Source organism: Lupinus angustifolius, chromosome LG11 (assembly GCF_001865875.1).
Source record: "Lupinus angustifolius cultivar Tanjil chromosome LG11, LupAngTanjil_v1.0, whole genome shotgun sequence".
NCBI classification, from domain to species: Eukaryota; Viridiplantae; Streptophyta; class Magnoliopsida; order Fabales; family Fabaceae; genus Lupinus; species Lupinus angustifolius.
Window position 1 is genome coordinate 7,082,532 of NC_032019.1, and position 23,628 is coordinate 7,106,159.

General features: G+C 33.7%; 2 protein-coding genes across 2 annotated transcripts; one reads left to right on the plus strand and one right to left on the minus strand.

The window, feature by feature from the left end:
* LOC109361222 lies at positions 4,658-8,366 on the plus strand. The gene is made up of 6 exons (XM_019606602.1): positions 4,658-5,103; positions 5,186-5,289; positions 6,054-6,151; positions 7,039-7,253; positions 7,498-7,547; positions 7,981-8,366. Exons 1-6 carry the CDS (start codon positions 4,737-4,739, stop codon positions 8,029-8,031), a joined length of 885 nt encoding a protein of 294 aa, XP_019462147.1. The 5' UTR covers positions 4,658-4,736; the 3' UTR covers positions 8,032-8,366.
* Positions 13,697-15,409, minus strand: LOC109360176. The gene is made up of 4 exons (XM_019604904.1): positions 15,277-15,409; positions 15,095-15,162; positions 14,890-14,953; positions 13,697-13,857 (listed from the first exon to the last, which is right to left on the minus strand). Exons 1-4 carry the CDS (start codon positions 15,380-15,382, stop codon positions 13,697-13,699), a joined length of 399 nt encoding a protein of 132 aa, XP_019460449.1. The 5' UTR covers positions 15,383-15,409.

A 23,628-nucleotide genomic window follows, 5' to 3' on the forward strand; every position in this document is an offset into this window, starting at 1 on the left:
AACAATGCATACGCCACTTTCTCCAGCTTCTGATACCTCAATTCCGGGCCTTGCAGGGCCTTGCTTGTGAAATAGACCGGGTTTTGACCTTCTGCCTCGTATCAGTACGGCCGCTACTGCTCCGTCAGACACGGCCAGATATACATACAGGAGTTCGTCTGGTAATGGTTTGGAGAGAATAGGTGGGGCGGCCAAATATTGCTTGAAAGTGTTGAACGCCGCTTCACAACTCTCAGACTATTCAAACTTCTTGCTCTTCTTCAATAATTGGAACAAAGGAAGTGAATGCTTTGCAGCGGACGGGAGAAACCTGGACAGCGCAGCTAGTCGCCCATTTAATTGTTGGACCTCCTTGACCGTGTGGGGGCTTCTCATGTCGATGATTGCCTAGAATTTGGATGGATTTGCTTCGATCCCTCGGCTGGTCAGAAGAAAACCGAGGAATTTGCCCGCCTCCACTCCGAAAGTGCATTTTTCGGGGTTTAGCCACATGTTGTACTTGCGGAGTTGCTGAAAAATGCTTTCCAAAACGGATACATGATCTTCGCCGGGGAGGCTTTTGGAGATCATATCATCCATGTAGACCTCCATGTGCTCTCCAGTTTGGCCGGCGAACACCTTGCTCATCATCCTTTGATAAGTTGCCCCAACATTTTTCAAACCAAAGGGCATGACAGTGTATCAGTAGGCGGCTTGATCAGTGATGAATACAGTTTTTTCTTGGTCGGGAGGGTACATCGGGATCTGATTGTAACCGGAGTATGCGTCCATGAAGGACAGGTACTGATATCCTGAAGAGTTATCCACCAAATGGTCAATGTTTGGGAGAGGATAAGGGTCTTTAGGGCATACCTTATTGAGGTCTGTGTAGTCCATGCACATCCGCCACTTCCCTGATGGTTTCTTTACCAACACAACATTTGCCAGCCACGTGGTGTAGGTGATTTCGCAGATAAAACCTGCCTCCAGCAACTCGGCCAATTTCAAAGCGACTTCCTTGGTCCTGTCCGCCCCCATCTTTCGTCTTCGTTGCGCCACTGGTTTAGCACCTTGTTTTGTTGTCAGTCGATGGCAGGCAAATGAAGGATCTATCCCTGGCATATCTGCTGTTGACCAGGCGAAGAGGTCCTGGTTTGCCTTCAAAGATGTCTCCAGCCGTAACCTTTGGCTTGGCGGAAGGGAACTGCCAAAGTACACTACCTGCCCTAGGGATTGACCCAACTGCAGAGTTGTCTTTTCCCCTTCTGGTTGTGGTCGGAAGTCTCCTTCGTCCGCCCGGACGTCCAATTCTACCATGTGCACGCCCCGAGGTCTTTTGGAGGGGGGGGGAGCGTGCTGTTCGTTGAAGTGGGGGCGGAGGCTCATCTGGTAGCAACTGCGAGCCGAGTGTTGGTCTCCTTTTACTGTGCAGACTTGGAGGCTGATCGAGAGAAACTTCATGCATAGATGGGGCGTAGAGACGATTGCTCTAAGCCTGTTCAAAGTTGGTCGGCCGATTATGGCGTTGTATGCCGAATCGCACTAGACGACCAAGAACTTTATTTGGACAGTCCTACTCAGGGGATGGTTGCCGACTGTGAGCCAAATCTATACATATCCCCTGGGAGTGATTCCCTGACCGGAAAACCCGACCAGCTGTCCATCATAAGGTAGGAGGTCGCGGTCCCGAAGTTCCATTTTTTCAAATAGATCCTGGAAAATGACGTCAGCCAAACTACCCTGATCAATGAACATACGTCAGTCGAGCTACCCTGATCAATAAATAGGCGACTAACCTTTTTGTTGTTGAGTTTGGCGGTGATGACGAGGGGGTCATCGTGCCCTCGGACGACACCTTCATAATCACGGTTGTCGAAAGTAATGGGGGGAGCGGATCTGTAGTTTTGTCTCTGCTGGGAGCTTCTGGCAGCGACGTGCATTACCTCCCGTACATATTTCTTCTGGGCGGTCCTAGAGGTACCCCCGGCAGCAAAACCTCTTGAGATCGTGTTGATATCAACTGGGCTCCTTGGCCTCCGGTTGTCTGTCTGGTGTCTATCCGCCTGAGGACGTGGGGTATGGCGCCGTTGTTGAAATTGTGGGGGGGACCGTCTTCTTGGAGGTTCTGGTCGACGATGTTGTGGTGATCGCCGACGTTGCTCCAGGCCTGCGATGAACCGCTGTAGATGACTAGCCTGTATGAGATCTTCGATGGTATCCCGGAGCTAGGTGCAGTCGTTGGTTAAGTGGCCGAACATACTGTGATAGTCACAATACTTGGATCGGTCTTGCGGGCCTGGCTTGGTAGGGCGGGGGCGTGGGAGTTGGACGAGGTGAGTGGAGAGGACTTCTTGCAGAATTCGTGAACGGCTGGCGTTCAGGGGGGTATATGTGGAGTATTTGGCTTTTTTGGTTAGTGAGGGTAGGTCGTGGGGTAGGTCGTGTGGTCTTGGCCGTTTGGTTTCCCGTGAGGGGTGATGTGTTTGGGGTTCGGTATGGGTGTGTATATGGTGGGTTTCTTCGAGATTGATGAATTGTTGGGCTTTGGAACATAGGTCTTCCATGGTGAGGTCGGTGTATTTGGCCAGTTCTGTGCGGAAAAGACCTTCCTGAAGTCCCATAACGAGGACATGCACTGCTACTTCGGGGCTTAGGTTACGCACCTTCATGGCCTCGGTATTAAACTGATCTAGGTATGCCCGAATGGATTCATTGGATCCCTGGCGAATGCCAGACAGTGTGTATGATGACCTTGGTTGCTTCTTGCTTGCTATGAACCTTGTGTTAAAGGCCGAAGCGAGGGTTCCCTAAGTGTTGATGCTGTTTGGAGCTAGGCGGGTGAACCACTGGAGGGTCGCCTTTTTAAGAGTCAGGGGGAAAGCCCTGCACATGATGGGGTCGGTTGCCCCATGGAATAACATAGAAGCCTCGAAGGCGTCGAGGTGATCTTGTGGGTCTGCCGTCCCATCATATTGGTCCATGTTTGTGGGGCGGTTGAAATGGGAGGGTAATGGGTAAGCCATGATGGTAGGTGTAAAAGGATGTCTAGCACCACAAGAGTGGTGTAGGGTTGGTTGGGATGGTGGGCGAGACTCGCTCGCTGACTCTTCACGGTTGCTTTCGTGAATAGGGCGTTCCGAGTGGTCTTCAGGGTTTATTTTGGATTGGTGGAGTTCTTGTATTACGTCGGCCTGTTGCTGGATGAGCCGCTCCTAGCGTTCCAGCATTTGGAGAAGGTGTTGGGTGGTTGGCTGTTGTTCTGGAGTGGTATGGTGGCTTCGGCTGGCTTGATGGGATGGTTGTCTTGGTGGGGGAAGAGTACTTGGGGCAGGGTCGACTTGGCTGGTAGATAGAGCTCGGTTTCTGGTGGTTACCATGGTGTGAGTTGGAAGCACAGACGGCGCCAATGTTCTTTACTAGAACACAAAGGTACGGACAATGGTTGATCAGCTGCTGAGGAAGAAGAAGAGGATGGTCGTCAAGGTAGCAGGATGATGTAGGATAGTTGGACCTGCCGGTGGAGGTACCTGAAAAGGTTCTCCGACGATCAAGTCAGTGTATGAATGGGAGTATGAGAGTAATGAAGATAGATAGCAATAGAGTGAGTAATGTTAAAGAGTGAAGAGATTAAGATACTTCCTGTTGGTAGAGATCTCTATTTATAAAAAGGAGAGTTGACATTGGGTTCTTGGCTGGTGGTGCGACGCGTGGCCGACCAAAGGTGTTGTCGGGAGTTGCTTTTCCCGTATCAGGCGGTCTGCCAGGACCGTACACTGTGTCATTCTTGTCTTTTAGCCTATGGTTGGTTTGGTAGCCGTTCTGCAGCCTGTCTGCTGTGCTGGCAGGTGGGTTGGCGAGGTACGGAAGGCATGCTGTCTCTTAGGTCAACTCTGGTGGTCCCAACACGCGGGGCCCACCTCTGCGACCAAGCATGAGACTCTTCGGTTCGTCGGGTAGGAACATTACTCAATTTTTTTTCCTAATGCTCTAACCTTTGCTGGAGAGCATTTTGTTGTGTCTGACAATGCTTTAACTTATAAATTAATCAATAGACTTATTTCATAAATAAAAATGAAGTGGTTGTATTTTGGCAAATGAGTTTATATGTCTGAGATAACTTATAAATCCATCTCTGATGAGTTAAATAAGTCAGTTGTGACATGAGTTATCGAGTTATTTTATTTTACACGTAACAACAAACTCATAAAGCTACTATTACTAAACAATTTTGTTTTATCAACTAAATTCTGACTTCTAGTTTTTCACTCCCAACAACATAAAGTTTGAAGTACCTTATAAACTCATAAATACTGTCTGATTTAACTTATAAGCTAGAATCAAATCCACACACGGTTTCAATCTTTGAACTTCCTTAGCCAAAGTAACAATTTTCTCGAGGAAAAAAAATCAAGAGAAAAATATGTATTCATTCATCGATAGTGTAAGATTTTTTTATACTATCGTTGTTTACGCTTAACTAAAAATAATATAAATAAGTAGTAGATGATAATTATTTATAAATTTTTATGCAGGGAATGTATAAACATTACCCTAAAAAATAAAGTCATAAATTCATAATAATATTTTTTTTGTTTCATTTATCAAAAAGACTAAAATGAAAAAGATAAATCGACTCATGCTATACGTTGTCGTAGACTCGTATCCATAAACAAAACCTCGTTCATTTAATTCATCATCCTCTCTCTCTCAATCTCTTTCTCTCTCCTCCGCTTACATTGTGATACCAAAAACCAACAATGGAGGACTTCTGGAACAGAGCGAAGACCTTCGCTGAAGAAGCTGCGAAGAAATCTCAAACCCTTACGAGTTCCTCATCTCACAGAATCGCCGATCTGGTTTCCGAAACCGCTAAGAAATCCAAAGAACTCGCCGCTGAAGCTTCCAAGAAAGCCGACCTCATCAAAAAGCAGGCAGATGATCAGATCAAGTCCCTCTCCGACAGCCTTTCCGCCATTGCTGCCGCCGCACCTTCTCCTGCCGCCGCCACTGCAGATCCGTCTCCTTCCCCGCAAGACCTTGAGAAGTTCGGCGTCACTGATGATCTCAGATCCTTCGTCAAGGGACTCACTTCCACTACCTTTCAGCATTTTCCTCTCAATAACGGTAAAGGACAAATTTGTAATTTGATGTGTTGTATGAAAATGTAATAATTTAGATGAATCTGAGTTGCATTTGGAAAATGTAGATGAATCTGAGGGTTCTGGTGTTCCCACTGTGACCTCCAATGTTCGGAAGGATCTCAATGAGTTTCAGGAGAAACATGCTACTCTTGTTCTAACTACTGTTAAGGTAAATTCAAACATTTTTGTAAATTTTTATTTGTGAATTTAGTTTTTTTTGCACGCTGTTGTATTATTTGATTGTTAATTTTTTCACGTGCTTAGATTCTGTGAGACTTGATAATTACGAAATTGACTGAGTTTATAATTAGAAATTGTGTGTAGTTTTGGTTCCTGTATTCTTACTTAATTGTGATTCCTCCGTAGTTTGTTTCGTGCATGATTGACTTGTTTTATAATGCATTTATAATAATACTGTGTAAAATGATTGCTTTAAAATGCATTCAATTTCACATGTTTACTTTAGAAATGTCCCAAAAACGTGTAAGTGTAAATCATGCAAGACAATGCTTTTCCTAGGAAAAAATGTGATGTCTGATTAAGATATGTATGCATTTATCATGTTTTTTGTGCTGACTTCCTTGTCCCGTTTTCTTCATTTTGGGTTGATGTTGTTGTTGGTGCCATTGTCTCACTGTCATTAACTGTCAATCCTTTGCCCCTTATATATATAAACTATAGAGAGAATAGTATAATGTATGCCTCTGTTCATGCTGTAATTGATTGAGTTTTATTTTTTTGCTTTTTGGTTGAATAATTCAGTAAATGTAACACCTACCTCTTGATTATATCTATGTATTACTCTCAACTATTTATCACCAAAATACTAATATAACATAAGGATTGTAAAAAACATGTATGTTTCTGCCAATGTAAATTATCACAGGCTTGCAATTATAAAACTGTTCTTTTTTAATAATAGTTCCTTCACAGGAAATTTCAAGGTTGAGATATGAACTGTGTCCACGTGCTATGAAAGAAAGACACTTTTGGAAGACATATTTCACACTTGTCAACACTCATGTGGCTCAGTAAGTGGCATACCTTGTTAATTATTCATATTATATGTTAACTTTGTTAATAAAGGTGAAATATTTTATTTTATGAGTGGTGATCAAGAGAAAGACACTTTGAATTGTTTCTTTATCTATTTATTCCTTGAAGAACAAATCTTAAGTTAACAAGTAAGAAAATACTCTTGTGATCAAGAGAATGATGGAACAATGTGAAAAATAATTTGTAGGGTAAGACAGATAATGTGTCAGAACTACTTGTCTGTTTCAATGATTTGAATGTTATGCAAATTCAGTAGTTTTTTTCTTCATTTTTTCCGATTTGATTTATGCCATGGAAGTTAGAGTTAAAATAAAAATGTTGAAACCTGAATTCCTTAATTTTTAAATTATTTAAGATGCAATTGCATATTAGGACTAAGGAGTTATAAATAAAATATATTCCTCTTTGAAGTCAGGGTTCTTAATAAATACTATTTGATGGAAAACATATATGGTTTTGACAGACTGAATTGATCATTATAGCATGTGTTTAGTTTCACTGGCTTTGTATATTGAATGGGGTAACAGTGTGACACTAGGAACTTGTTGTAGGAAGAAAAGGAGTTCAAATCTGCCTGATTCTTCTTATGTTGTGTTCATACAGACTACAGTCTTTCTTTGTTCAGATATGGGGAAGCTTAACATAGCTTGCTCCCAGTGTTTTTTGCTTTTTGAAAACCTTAAAAAGTGTCAGAGAAATCAATTTAATAGAAGTGTTGCATTTTAGAGAATGGCAATACTAAAACAATAATCTTATCTAATCTTTTGCCAGAATTCTTTCGTCAATTGTCATTTCTGTTTTGAGGGCAGTGTTGTAACATTGTTAAGTTAGCCTCATTCAATAATTATGATGCTACAATCAGGTATGAGAAGCAATATATGGAGGAGGTTCAGCTCAGGGCAGCAGAAGAGCAAAATTTGGATAATAAGACAGAGCAAACTGCTGTTACTGGAGGAACCGGAAAGTCTGAAGCAACAGGGAAGAATGTGCAGGGTAAATCTTCTAATTCATCCTCTACTGAGCAAGACATAGATACATTTCTTCTTGGAGATCTTGAAGACAGTGATGATGCCCCAGGTATATACTTGAAAAGTTTTTGAGATTTCTCTACTGAAATAAGCAGTGTGACATGTCATTTTGATTTTTGCATGATCAGTAACTGAAAAATTTCAAGTAATGTATAAATTGTATGTGCAAAAACAGGTGTTATTCTATAGTAAAGAACAACACATCTTAAATTCCCTAGATCAGCTTGATTTTTAAAGCTTTGGGAAGACATTTCCTTCTATGGTCATCTAAGATTATCTTTTCAACATTTCAGATGATGGTGAGGGCAGCTTTGATGATGATTTTGACAAGATTGGAAATTCTGTAAGTGACTTTTATCTGGATTGACTTTGTTTTTTTTCCTTTCATTTAATATTCTCTTGTCATATTGAATCCTTTTTCATCCCCAAGTATTGTTGCTTTATGTTATGCTGCAAGTGCAGTTATGTTGTTTGAGCACTACTGCACTAGCAAACAGGGTACTCCCTATGTTTTCTTAAAATAAATTATAAAACAAAAAGGATCTAAATATGTGTAAAATAACGTTTTTGTAAAAAAAGAAGATAGAAAATAGGGAGCAAGCGCATGGACAAAGAGAAGGGGGGTTTGGGATATTGAAGAAAGATCGGGAGAGACATGTATTGGTGCTTGAGAAAGTTCATTTGCATTTTACACCTCCTTCTGTATTGTTGGAAATTTTTGGTGCAGCTTTTCTTGATGAGATGATAATCATCTATTATGTTATTGAAACTTTCAGGATGTTGAAGATGAGAAGCATGTGAAGAAACCATCTACTACAACAGATTAGGATGCTAAATTACTCTTGTTTGAGACTCAAAAGTTAAGTGAAGAAATTTGTTGCTTGTGTCTAACCGAGAACAGCGAATGGTAAAGGTAAAAGTTTGTAGCAGTTTGAGTCTAGGGTGGCAGTGTAATTTGGTGAACTGGTGCTGAAGTATGATTCTTCTATATTGTTTATTTGTTTGCCTTGGTACCTTATAGTGGCATGCATATTATATGACTCTAGATAAAAAATGGTGGTTAGCCCTGCGCCTGCTTTGTACAGTTGAGTTACAATGTTGCTATAGTTCTTATATGATGTTTTACTTTCAGTGAATAACATATGAGCATGATTGATTCTCTCTGGCCTGTTTTATTTTTTATGTAATATTCTTATACTTTTTTGGAGGTGTTACGAGGGGTTGTATCTTTTTACCTTCTGCACGGACCTGACAGAAATAGTTTGAAAACTAAAAACCCTTCATTGCTTATCATTGATCACCACTCATTATCACGAGACTACCATCACCATATCTATAAGCCATTTTTGTTGCAGCATCATTATCGCCTCATGCAGGAGTGAGACGAAGTACTCTCAAATATCAAAGAAAAAGTAATGTGCATTTACATTTGTATTATGAATTTAGAATGATATTACATTATTACCCTTGAAACTAGAAGAAAAAAAGAGTACTTCTCTCTCCATTAATGGAGAGGAGTCTCACTCCTCATATGGTTATCCATTAGTAGAAGTAGTATTTCGATTATTCAGAAATGAGAGAAGTAGATACTCATTTGCATCTTTCACAATTCGCAAGCAAAAAAGATGGCTTAATTTGTTTACCCCTGTCTGTTCTTTCTTTATTAATATAGTTTGTGGTCAAAGCATGACACTTCAAACTAAAAGTTTTCAAACACTAAAAGAACAGGGGTTCATACCTTATCTAGGCCTATTGCGGGAGAATATGAGGCATCAATTTATTAAAAACATTTTTTACATATAAAAGATGTATGTACTGATAATGTACGAGTTTTATATACTATCATTTATTATTTATATTTGATACTCATTAATATTTTGAAAAATAATCCAAATGAATGGTGAATGATATAGTAATTATGTATAAATCTTACAAGGATATTGTATAGATATTACATTCTTTTTATATCCAAGTTTTTATATGAAGATTTAGAAATTGTGCAGCTGCCAAAGTGCTCCATTTTATTTTATGTGCTACAGTTTTACCAACAAAGCTACTTTTAGAGATTATGTAAAACTTTAACACTAAGGTTTGAACAACATATCAAGTTACAAATTTGAAATTTCAAAAAGGTATAAAGTTTTAAATATATTTTTTCTATTATTAGCTTCTTAAAATATGATAAGAGCCATGAAAAAGAAAGCTTCTTGATGAGTCAAGAATTATATGAAAGAAAACTTAAAGAAACTTAAAGAAAGAAAAATGAGAAACAAAAAGTAATCATATTCTCATTAATGAATTGAATTCTCATTACAAATTTGAATTGAATGAATAAGAAGTGACCCACTATGACTTATTTATACAAGAGAAAAGATGAAAAGAAAGTTTGTAAAACAAGTAACTAACAACAAACCTAACTCGCTAATTCCTAACTTTCTAACCAACAACCATCTTCCAAAAATATCCTCTAATAATCTTTAATATTCCCCATCAAGCTGGTGAGCGAAAATTTTCACTCTTCAGCTTGTAATTGATTTGAAGCTTGATTTGAAGTAATAACAATGTTTAACCATCCATGACAGAAGCTATATCATCAAACACTTAACCATGCATAATATAAGTTATATATTTGTTTAACCACTATGGACAGAGTAAGCTACCCATTTAATGCTTAACCATCTATGACAGAAGTTGTATCTGAGCTTAACTATCATGGACAGAAGCGAACCAACCAGTGTTGATGAAAGAGAGATAATGGATCAGAATCTTGATCATAATGAGATGCTTCAACGATGAATAAGAAAGAAGGGTAAATGATGAAGAATAAGAAAATGATGTAATCTTGTATAGGATAAATTGGGGATGAATGATGATAAATGTTGAATCTTGGAATGATGGAGCCATAATCGGAAGCATTTCCTTGTAAAAGACCTCCTTGAACATAAGCAACCAGGTCTCGGGTGAAGACTAGTGATGGATCTGTACATTTGAAAGAAGAAGAATGAAGCATTAGTGATGCAGTTTGAGAGAATAATGAGTATTTTTTATGGTCTTTTTGATGGTTTTGAGGAGTCAACAATGGTGATTAAAGAGGATGAAAAAGAAGCTGCACCACTTCAATATGGTAGTCCACCTACACCCCTTGATTTACGCTATAATCATCACCATCCTTAGCCATAGTACAAGATTCCTTACTTTGATGATTGATGCATGATGATGATTCTTTCTTGAATCTTGGAACGATAAAAGCATAAGTGGAAGCGATTGAATAATTTCACTCTGATACCATGTTAAAATATGGTAAGAGCCATGGAAAAGAAAGCTTCTTGCTGAATCAAGAAGTATATGAAAGAAAGCTTAAAGAAGCTTAAAGAAAGAAGAATGAGAAACAAAGAGTAATCATATTCTCATTAATGAATTGAATTCTCATTACAAAATTCAATTGAATGAATAAGAAGTGAGTCACTACGACTTAGTTATACAAGAGATAAGATGAAAAGAAATCTTGTAAAGCAAGTAACTAACACAAACCTAACTAGTTAATTCCTAACTTTCTAACCAACAACCATCTTCCAAAAATATCCTCTAATAATCTCTAATATTCCCCCTCAAGCTGGTGAGTGTAAATTTTCACTCTTCAGCTTGGAATTGATTTGAAGCTTGATTTGAAGTAATAACAATGTTTAACCACCCATGACAGAAGCTATATCATTAAACGCTTAACCATCCATAACAGAAGTTATATATTTGCTTAACCACTATGGACATAAGCTACCCATTTAATGCTTAACCATCTATGACAGAAGTTGTATCTGAGCTTAACTATCATGGACAGAAGCGAACCAACCAGTGTTGATGAAAGAGAGATAATGGATCAGAATCTTGATCATAATGAGATGCTTCAACGATGAATAAGAAAGAAGGGTAAATGATGAAGAATAAGAAAATGATGTAATTTTGTATAGGATAAATTGGGGATGAATGATGATAAATGTTGAATCTTGGAATGATGGAGCCATAATCGGAAGCATTTCCTTGTAAAAGACCTCCTTGATCATAAGGAACCAGGTCTCAGGTGAAGACTAGTGAAGGATTTGTGCATTTGAAAGAAGAAGAAGAGAGCATTAGTGGTGCAGTTTGAGAGAATAATGAGTATTCTTGATGATTTTAAGGAGTCAACAACAGTGATTAAAGAGGATGAAAAAGAAGCTGCACCACCCCTTGATTTACGCTATAATCATCACCATCCTTAGCCATAGTGCAAGATTCCTCACTTTGATGATTGATGCATGATGATGATTCTTTCTTGAATCTTGGAACGATAAAAGCATAAGTGGAAGCGATTGAATAATTACACTCTGATACCATGTTAAAATATGGTAAGAGCCATGGAAAAGAAAGCTTCTTGATGAAAATCACGAAGTATACAAAAGAAAGCTTAAAGAAGCTTAAAGAAAGAAGAATGAGAAACAAAGAGTAATCATATTCTCATTAATGAATTGAATTCTCATTACAAAATTGAATTGAATGAATAAGAAGTGAGACACTATGACTTATTTATACAAGAGAAAAGATGAAAAGAAAGCTTGTAAAGCAAGTAACTAACACAAACCTAACTAGCTAATTCCTAACTTTCTAACCAACAACCATCTTCTAAAAATATCCTATGATATATATTTAATATAGTTGATAATATAAATCAACAAAAAATAAAGGTATTTAATTAAATGTATTTTTGCTTAAAATGAATCCTTTATTATTGTAAGCAATATTGTGAAATTCGAGCCAAACATCAAACCAAAAGCATGTCTTGTATTAAGTTTAATCTGATTTAAATGATTAAACAGTCCAATCGGAAAGGATGATTTCATAAATAATTAATAATTATCTAAAATGTATAATTATAAATGCAAAATTTTATATAATTAATAATTATGTATAATTATATTGAAGTAACATTTTTCCATTTTTTTCTACCGAAATAAAATAAAATATTAGAGTAGCATTCTGCCATTCGGTTTAATTTTCAAGTTATTGCAGTTTAACTGGATTTAACACGATCATATTAAAATTTTCCCGGTTCAAAGCGTAACCTTTCATTCAAGTAAGACTATAAATCATAATCATTTTCATGTTTGGTCAACGGTCAAATTAGTCGAACTGCCTAGTCTAATCCGGCTCTCATAATATTGATCGTTGATAGGCATTGGATTGTTACTGCACCTCCCTAATCCCCAAGACTAGTGATGCTGGTATCCATACACATTGAATACACAAATTATCATTCTTTTTTTTATGCATGTTACACAAATTACCCTATATAAATATATTACTCAGATTATGGGACAACATCTGTTGTCTCATAAATTGTGTCATTATATGTATCGTAAGTTTATAATTGTGTTATTACATACAACAATACAATTTACGGGACAACAAATGTGTATCCCTCATATTATACGTTGAATACACAAACTACATAGAAGTCAGTGACTTAGTGTAATTATATTGACCTCCCATCAATGGAGGGACTTTACTATTTTAAAATAGGAAGAGTGATGGGTATAAACATGTTCAACCAGGTCGATCTAATTTACTCTTAAATTCAAATGTTTATTGTTCAAATTATGTCAAAGTACTTCAGTTTCGATCAAACATATGCATGTTGTGTTCTACACCTTGGGATTTTGTTTTTAAATTGAGTTTTAAAGAGGTTAATAGTTGGATGTCTGATAGCGACACTTATCGAAGGGGACAATTATGTATTCCGAAAAAGATTAGTTCTTTATTTATAGGGTGAAGGATACCTTTGATAGTAGCCAAAAAAATTGAATATTAAAGGGAAAGGAAGAGAAAAAGAAAGTTTAAGAATCATCCAACAAATATAATTCATAACTTTAAAGTCTTCCACTTCTCTTATTTCTCATTCAAAATTCAACTACCAAACAATTATGATAATGAGCAAATAAAAACAAAAGCGGATAGTGAGCAAATATAAACAAAAGCCACCTAATGGATTGAAGGACAATCACACTCTGGGGTCTACATTACGAGGATAATAACATGGTTCCATCATATTATATATATATATATAAATAAAAGATTTGTTTGCTACAATCAAGAATGTCATGTTAGGTTCCAAATTCCAACTAATATAAAAATTGGAATATGACTTTTCGAGACCATGTTTTACTAAATGTTGGCCATGGTAACCTTGGTTAACTACTAATGCAACGAATTTTTTTTGGAAACCTTCATTAAGAAAAATATTAAGACAACTTGTTAGTTTTCTTACAGGGTTTAGGGTTTTGCTCCATGATGTCCGCCACAACAAGCATAAGACAAAAAAAAATTCTACTCCTAACACACTTAAATATTCCTAATTCATATTGCTAATTTCTAAATACATACATTTTGAAAATAATTGTAACCTAAAATGCCTCCAGCAAGAGTTGAATCAGGTCAATCTTTCTTCTTCAAAGCATGCATGTTTTATGGAACAACTTGCAAGTGTTTGTTGTGTATAGGACGTTTTCTTCTAACGATGGGGTAATCCATAGTAAAGTATTTTGAAGGGTTATCCTCTTTCAACCATTCTTGCTTTGTTCCCTTCCTGCCAACCATCGTGTTTTGCTTTTTATGGTATTGCTTCCCTGAAAAAGTTGCTTAATTTCATAAACATGTTGAGTTAATGAATCTATAATTTTAATTTTTAAATTGATATATAGAACAAAATTGAATTATATATTATATGAGAATAATGAATGTCGTGATATGAGGAGAGAAGTTATCTCCTCACACTCATTCATTAATAGACACTTGTATTACTTTACTTTTTGTTTTTTTATTTATTTTTAAAATAGGTAAAAAGTAATCATGTATCATTGTCTAACTGGTGTAAAGAGAAAAATTATCTTCTCACACAATGATATACTTCATCCTCATATTATATATGTATAATGCATATATGATACTAGTCTAGTGACTTTTAGATTAATTTAAATATATTATATAATTGAATACTCACATTAATATTACAAAACTTTAAAGCGTTATTGCTTTTTGGAAGAAATATCAAAAGGGGTGGTCATTTAGTATTCTACAAAGATCATATATTCTAAACGGTGTCATATCTATCGTCCCGAGTCAATTAAAATGTTATTATTTTTAGTTTTTATTTTATTTTTCATATGGTAATATATGATTGACTCGATATAGGAAATGAGACATCTTTGAGATAAGTCAAAAAGCAGCAAATTAGCATTGAGTCCTTATGTGAAGCTCAATTCTCATGTCCTTGAAAAAGTTGTTGCATGACGCTTTTGGGGTATATTGGGGATAAAATATATCCCATAAAATGTGATACACATTAACACATAAATGACACGAGTTCATGTAAAGCACTGAATAATGATAAGAAAGACGGGGTAATGATTGACTTAGAGAAGAAGACGTTCTATGTTAGTAACTTCTTATTAAGAAGTGGATGGAATCATCTATAGCAGTGATAGCCACACATAACAAGAAGAAAAATGTAGGGAGAAGGGATAAAACATAAGGAGATCTAAGATATATGACACGAACAAGCTAGATTCGCAAAGAAAGTTCTTTCAATGCAAAAATTATTCAAGTGATTTCTTTATATAGTAATTAATAAATATAACAACTTTTTTGTTGATCAATACCTGCAGGAAGAGAACCCTTCTGCCTCTGTCCTGCAAGATCTCCAACCTCAGCATATTCTTGAACCTAATTATTATGAAAGTTCAAGAATGATTAACCCATAAATGATATATATATATATATATATATATATATATATAAACAAATAATTATTGAATAGTAAAGTCTCTTCACACACACATATATATATATATATTCAAGCAGTACCTTCTTAGTGAAACTTAGCTTTCTAGGCAATGCTGGGAGAGAAAGTTGCTGCTTATTTGCATTGACGGCTTCTATCATATATATTAGATAGCATTAGTGATAACAAGCTAAGGACTATATATATATATATATATATATATATATAGTTGATAAAGATAGTGAAAACGAAAGAGGATATTTACCTTGGTCCTGGACTGAATGTTGCAATTGAATATGCAAAGAAGTAGAAGGTGGTAATAGAGCAGAGAAGAAAATGCTTAAAAGAGTGATGATAATTATGAGCCCCATTTTTTCTTGAGAGCATGCATGAGAGACTTTCTTAAGAGTTTGGTTTAACACTATATATAAACACCCAAGAAGGAAACTTCACATCATACACGCATGAGAGTGATAAAATAGAGAGCAAACAGAAATGCACAAAACACTAAATGCCTAGTTCCAAAACAAGTCAAAGAAAACCTTAAATAATCAAAAAGTACTACTTCTATGTCTGCCTTTTTCTTAAATAATCAAACAGAAATGCACAAAATAAGTACTCAATACTAAATGTTGATGATAAAGTAATAAAATTATATTTTTTGAATAAAAAATTAATTAAATTTAACTAATTTTGCCAGTCTTTCTAATTTGGGGTTATGCTAATGGTTGGGGGTATATAAAAGTAGCTAAGTATCCATGGCTAACCTTTTAAGATGCTTCACACAATTTCAGTTGGTTTTTTGACCTAATGTTTAAGAAAATTTCAGTCTTAACCATATGTTTATCCCTGTCCATCCCTCCTTCATACACAATAATGAAGAAAGAACATATATATTAATTAGTTGCGGTTTCATCATTTTATTAATTTTATCTATATTATTTTAATATGACAAAAGATATTCTGAACAATAGCTAGATAATTCGTTATTCTCTCATGTCATACATATATGCAATTAGTTTATCTGTATGGCCATTATTTTCGCCCTTTAAAATGAGTATTAATTTTATTTTTTATCGTCCAAGACTAACCTTTTGGTTTTGCCGGAGGGAACACTGGCAAGGGCCCTAAATCGCCCTATATATAAAAGATCTTAATAGATATCTTGGTTTAAATTCTTAACTCCAAGTCATACGAAAATTCCCCATATGTAAAATTCACCTCAATCTATATCTCATTTTTAAATTGTTTATCTTTGCTAAAATTTAACCCTACACCCTTTTCTAAGGAAACTTCTACCTTCTTTACGTCACATTGTATTTATATTTTGCATAAACAATTGCATTAACTAGGTTTATAGCAAGAAGAAAAAATATTTATAAACCTGTACGATTCTTCCTCATTTCTTTGGCTCTTGTTTTATTTTCATAATTTAAGAATTGAACTGGTTAGCGGGAGTATGTTTATAATCAGGTTAATTTCATTCTTTGCATGGAGTATGTTTATAATCCTCTCCTACGCTTATAAGTTGTATCATTTTCCAATCATTTTGTCAGCTAGTTTCGAAATTAGTTTTCCACATTCACATGCCATAACATATGCAAATGTACTGGTTTATAATGTCGAAGCCCTCGAAACCCACCCAAGTGTACCGACATTAATGCATGCCAACTCGCCAAGAAACGCTACAAATTCATGGTTTTACACATGAGAGTATTTGCTCTCCCATACTTCACTCTATATCAGTGTTCACAATGTCATATTGGTTATCAAAATAATTAGGATAATGCAGGTATAATGGTATAACACTTTAGTTTAATTAATGGTTTATTAATTATATAGCTGATAAAATTAGATATACATATATAAAATATATTTGAAAAATCAATATATTTTTTATTTTGATTAAAAAAATTGACTTCAGTTAGCAACTGGTAAGTTTGACAAGTATAGTTCAATTAAAAACTGATCAATATGATTGGTTTTGACTGATATTAATGCATGACCGGTATAATTATATATCATATTCCAATTTTTACAACACTACTCTATATACTATTACTTATAATTGACTAAAAATATATTTAAATTAAAAATTTAATAGTTAAATATTTTCTAATCAATCACAAGTAATATAGTATAAAGTAGTATACTATTTTGGGACCAATGTGGTGTGAACCGACCAGTAGAAAGACGTGCGGTCTTCAAAGCTACGCACATGCATCATGGTTCTTGAATCACGAAGGGCGCGATATTTCAAGACTGGTTAGCTTTTTGTCAAAATTGGCCTGCCAAACATGATATTATTATATAACAAAAAAAACATGATATTATTATTGGTCATGCTATCCATTCTTAAGTATCTAGATATTGATACTCTTAATATTTTATCAAACATCAGCATTAAGGTTCATTCAGAATTTTTAAGACTTTGATCCATATATTCCTCACATTCTTATATGATTAATATGAGTGATGGATCAAAGATACAGAAGTTGATGTGTAACCTAGGTTAAAAATTAAAATAATAAATATCATTAATTATAAAAACATTAAAATATTAATGTTAAATTTACAAAATTTTAAACATATTTAATCAAATAAATCACACATTTCATAATTAATCTTTATGCGATTTCACATTTTGGAATTGTTAAATGATTAATTTGTTGTTAATGTTGTTAACATTTCTCGCTAAATATAAGTTACTAGATCCATACATCTCTCATTCAATTATGTAATTTATTTTTCATAATTTTCACAGTTGAAAAAACTCTTTATAGAATTATATTACTAATTTCAAAATAATATAAATTAACATGTAAATAAACGTGTATTCCACTTTCAACTAACTTATCTGAAAGACTATTAATTATTTTCAAATAAACAAATTCAACACTGTTATATGTATCAATGAAGTAAGTGTAAGTTATAAAAAACATCACCAAATCAGATGAATGAAGATCATGTTGATAAAACTTTACAAGCTGAATCATTTTGTCATATAAAAACTAGAGAGTAAATCAGCTAGACTCAAACAAGATATACAAAGTAGTAGCTTAGTATTTGTCTAAAAGAAATGATCAAAATTTTCCTTAAATTACATATCCACACTATTATAAAATATTCACCAGATAATAATTATTTATTCTTTACAAAGCATTGTCATGTTATTTACAAAATAAAATAAAATCTAGCACTTATAAAATTATAAGTAATATACACATTTTATTTTAGAAAAACTCATACACCCTCAAACACATGTAGGACCATGCCTGATTAATATAATATTATATATAAAATGATCACCATATACTTGTAATATGAAGTAGTGACGTCACAAGGGAACTGGAAAATCAATTATGATAAGATTTAGTAGAGTCTTAAGCAAGCCATGAATGTTGAAATGAGTGGGTGTGATGGTGTTGATAAATTTTGGCATAAAGTTGGTTATCGTAAGTGATTATGTTGGTAATTTTTCTATAAGGTTGATAGCCCAAAAAACTAGTAGTTTTGGTCTTGTGGATGGTGGTGGAGGCATATTTTGGTACTTATAGCAATGTTAGTAACATTAAATATCATGGCTAAAATCTGTTATTGATTGATAACTCATTAAAAACATGGTTATGAGTGGTGATGAGTTTCATAAACGGTGGTGGCATTCGGTGATAGTGTTTTGGTAATGTTGGTTACATTCCACACGTTATTTGTTATGCAAGTAATATATATATATATATATATATATATATATATATGTGTCTGTGTATATAGACCTTCGTAAGTTTGTCCCCCATATATGTCTCATTTTGATGTTTAAATAATAGAGTTGCTAATCTTTTTTATGAAGCAAATGTACTTCATCCGATGTCGAGTAAATGCCTCTTTGGTTGACTATACTTTATTATCCAAAGGGAAAGTTCTTCTTTTATAAAATCTGCATGGGAATTAGAAAGTAATGGTGATGAGTGATGGCTTGGTACACATGGAGAAAGATTCTAATTAAGATTGTTCATATATACTTTTAAATGTTTGTTTGGGCTTCTCATTAATCAATCATAATTTTATAAAATACAATCCTAAAAATATACTATTGGTTTAGTGAAAATAAAAATATATAAATGTCAGTAACCTCATCCAACATCCTATTCTCTACTTATAAGTTATACATCTTGTTGTTATTTTTTCAGAAGTAGTTCAATGAAATTGACATCATATTTTTTAGCAATACAATCGATAAATTGCCCAAAACTAGGTGTGAGACTACGAGCAATGTAAAATGACTATTTGCGTTTATAATTGATTAATCATAATTTTCTAAAATAAAAAACAAAAAATATGATTAATTACTACGTGCCATGGACTATTTCGAGTGTAATAATCCCACCTCAAAACTAAACAAGGCAAAGTTCATTAGGTATCACTACCTACTTTCCTATTTAAAAACATTTGATCATGAAAACCTGCACGAAATAGATTATTATATTTTGTCAACCAAAACTCAATAACACAATATCTATGTTTGGTTGGAAATAAAAGGATATTTTCCACCCGTTCCAACAATAAATAGGAAAAAGGAAAAAAAATATGTATGAGTTCGATAAAAAACTTTTTATTCTTAGTTTGGGAAGAAAATAAAGGATAGGTGGAAAACCATCAAAAATTCTCAATTTGTTCTTCCACCATAAATTGAAAGAACAATATTCTAGATAAAATTAGATACAATGTAGTAAATTTCTTTATTTATATTTATTTTTTTATTGCTTTTCAGCTCACAAATAAATACTAATTATACATGTTAAAAGATGGAATGAAAAGAAAAACGAAATATAATTAGTTAAAGTTACCAACAAATAATAAATAAATTATTAGAAAGACAAAACATAAATATGTGGAAGTGAAATGATTAAAAATATAAAAGTGATTGTCAAATATGAGTTATATTTTCTTTTAGACACATTAGTAAGAAGAAGATGTAGATGTTAATGATTTTCATTGAATTTTATAAATAAATATTGTTGTATTAAACTTAGTTTATATGTTAGTTAAAAATTATTAATTAATATTATTAAAAATAAATTATTTAGTTATGTAATTTGCAATTTAAAAATTAGATATACTACACACTTATATATAAATAATGGTGATACTTATGTCATTTTCAATATATTATATATAAATGTGCATTTTTATTCCTCTCACTTTTCTTCTCTTTTCAGCTATATCAAATAATAAAACTATCATATTATTTTCTAATATTTTTCTTTATCCCCATGTTTGATTTAGGAAGGAAAGAAAATAGAAGAAAAGATAGGGATTAAAGTATTATGAGATGCTTAACAAAGTAGAAACTAGCTAGGGAGAGGAGGTGAGGATGAAAGAATGATTAATGAATGAGAAAAAATATATGACAATGTATAAGTTTATTATATTATTATTGTATTATTTATCATTCATATTTAATCATTATTAACCATTTATAAAAATAAAACAAATTAATAATAATTATATATAAATCTGTATAATGACTCGTTAGTATATCTTCCACTAAAAAATTAAACAAGACACGTGTGCCTTAAGAAAAGAAAACGCATTAACTGACAACCAATTCTTTTATGGGACAACTTAGTGCAGGCAATTACGAAGCCCTGAGTCCCTCACCTCATCATTAGATTTCTCTGTTGCTCGTACATTTAGTACATCTCTATAATCTCCCATTGTTATATTTCTTCATTCATTTCTTTTCACAATTTCTTTTAAATATCATTGAGATTCCTTCTTCAACGTAGATATCATTGACAAATGATATCTATTTTCTTTAGAGTATAATATTTATATATTATTAATGTAAAAATTTATACATAATTAATATATTATTTATTATTCATTTGTATTACTTTTTATTTGAATAATTAATAATAATATATCTTTCTCTCTTGTTTTTATAACGATTTAACAGTTCTTTTTGTCATTATCTACTGGGTTTGCCCATAGACATCCATTTGGACCTGGAAAAGAATCTATTTCATCTAGACAATCAACGGCCAGTGGAGTAAGTAACCATTGAATTTATTTTTATTCCATTAATTTCTTATCAAATGAAATATAGAAGTATCTAGTAATTATTTAGACATTTATTAAATTAAAATATTGATATATTTAATGTATATAAGTATATAATATATTAAAAATATGAAAACATATTAGACTTAGAAATGATAAATGAACTCATTCATTTTGAGGATTAAAAGTTCCCTTATTAGTCACTCTGAGCTGACTCAGTTGGTGACCAATGGCGTTTGGATTTTGAGGATTTTGTTTTGTTGGCAACACATGTAAATAATATAAGGTATATATGATGGTTTCACACGTACGGTTCGATTAGTCGCTATGGATTTGTGAAACAATGCAACTTTTAATAAAGCCACTTTTTTAAGTTCTTGGTCTATTGAATTTGATTAAAACTCATTTTGACATGGTTTAATATGTTAGTTAGAAAATAAAATATATTTCTTTTTCAAATTAAATTGGTGTGTGAATCTTATGGATTCAAATTACTTATGATCATAATTTGAATTTAACTACTATTTACCAAAATGTATTTGAGTACGTTGTGCAATGACTTATATTCCACTAGATAAAATCTTTTCTCAGAAAAACAACAAACAAGTTATTAGATTGAGCTTATCTAAAGGGGTTAGGATAGAGGACTATATATTAAGTGTTATGTAAATTTAATGGTAAGAATAACAACAACCACAAACAAAATTCCTTGTATCATTCCCTCTTCTTCATATTATGTTTTATATTTGATTGGTCGTTTGTTCCTAATAATTGGTATTAGCTAGAATCAATGATATTAGATGACTCTTAACCTAGGTATCAAATTTGAGGATGAAAAGTTCGATGGAAGTGGTAATTTTGGATTTTGGAAAAGGCGGGTTAAGGATGTGTTGGCTACATAAAGTTTATGAAAGGCGTTGCGTATGAATAAATCAGGTGATATAGATCAACTGAAATGAGACGAATCAAAGAAGAAGGCCACGAGAATCATACGACTCTAACTATCATATGAGGTGATGTATCATACTATAGATTTGACATCACCAACAAAGGTATGAGAGACAATAGAGAAACAGTTCATATTTAAGTCTCTAACAAGAAACAATGCATGTCCAAGTCTCTAACAAGAAAAGTGCATGTTCATGTCTCTAACAAACAAGTTGTATTTGAAACAGAATCTACCGCCTGAGGATGCAAGAGGATACTAATTTGAAACAATATCTCAACACTTTTAATCAAGTAATTAATTATTTGAAGAAACTTGATGTGAAGGTTGATAATGAGGACAAAACAATAATTTTATCGTATTCATTGCACAATTCTTACAACACTTGGTGATGAGAGGGGCGTACAACAAAGACTCAATCAAAATGGATGAGATCAGATTTGTACTTTTGTCTCATAGTCAAAGAAGAAATAATGTATGGGAAAGGTCTTAGGGCGGTAACATGAATGTGAAATGGAGCCAGGTATGTGAGGAAGCAAGGCAAATTAGGTCCTGCCAATAGGGAAAAGGTTGAATTCAAGGGGCAGAAAACCACTAAAATGATTTAAGTTCAAAGAGACTTGATATTACATAAATGATTATCTCAATGAATGGAGTCTTGACAAGTCAATGGAAAGAGATGAAGCATCTACATCTACAAACGTTGCAGAGAAACATGACTCTGGTTACAACAATGAAGGTGATCTACTATTTGTATCATCAAAATCAAAGTGCATATGAGTGTATTCTTGGCGCTGATTGGTCCCACCATATGACTCCAAACAAATAATGGCTCATCACATATAAGGCACACAATTTTTGTTTCATGTGTGTGGGAAATAATAAAGCGTGTGCAATTGTTTACATGAGATAAATTAGAATTGTGAAAGATGATGGTGAAGTGAAGACATTATCTGAGGTTAGACACATAACAAACTTTAAAAAGAATATGACTTTTTGGGGATATGACATACCAAAGGATTTAGCTATACAGTTGTCGCTAACAGTGATACTCTCTGATTATGTAAGTGTGTTGTGATTGTGATGAAGGTCAAAAAGATTCCTGAGAATACTCTATTATGGTGTATAGTTGTAGCTAGAGTTTCATTGCATTGTGACAACAAGAGAATTGTATTTATCATGTTAGGACCAAACATATTGATGTGAGATTCCATAAGATTAGAGAGTTGGGTTTATGGACATGTATTATTGTAGAAGGTTCACACTTCAAAAAATGCAATTGTTATGTTAACTAAGCTGGTTACCATAGACTAGTTTAGATATTACCTAAGTTTGGTGAACATTCATTGATATTAGATTTTGGAGTGCCCCAACCTATCTGTAGAAGATGAAGATTGATGATATAATCAATATAGAGATTATTGTACAATGACTCGTATTCTAATGGATTAGACATTTTTTCCATAAAACAATAGTACACTAATTTAAAGGAAATGGATTAGAGGATATATATTAATGTGTTATGTTCCCCTATTCTCTAATATATGGAAAAAGGGGGAGGAGAAACACTTCAAACAAGGTAAAAGATGAAAAACAAAAACATGTTTGCAT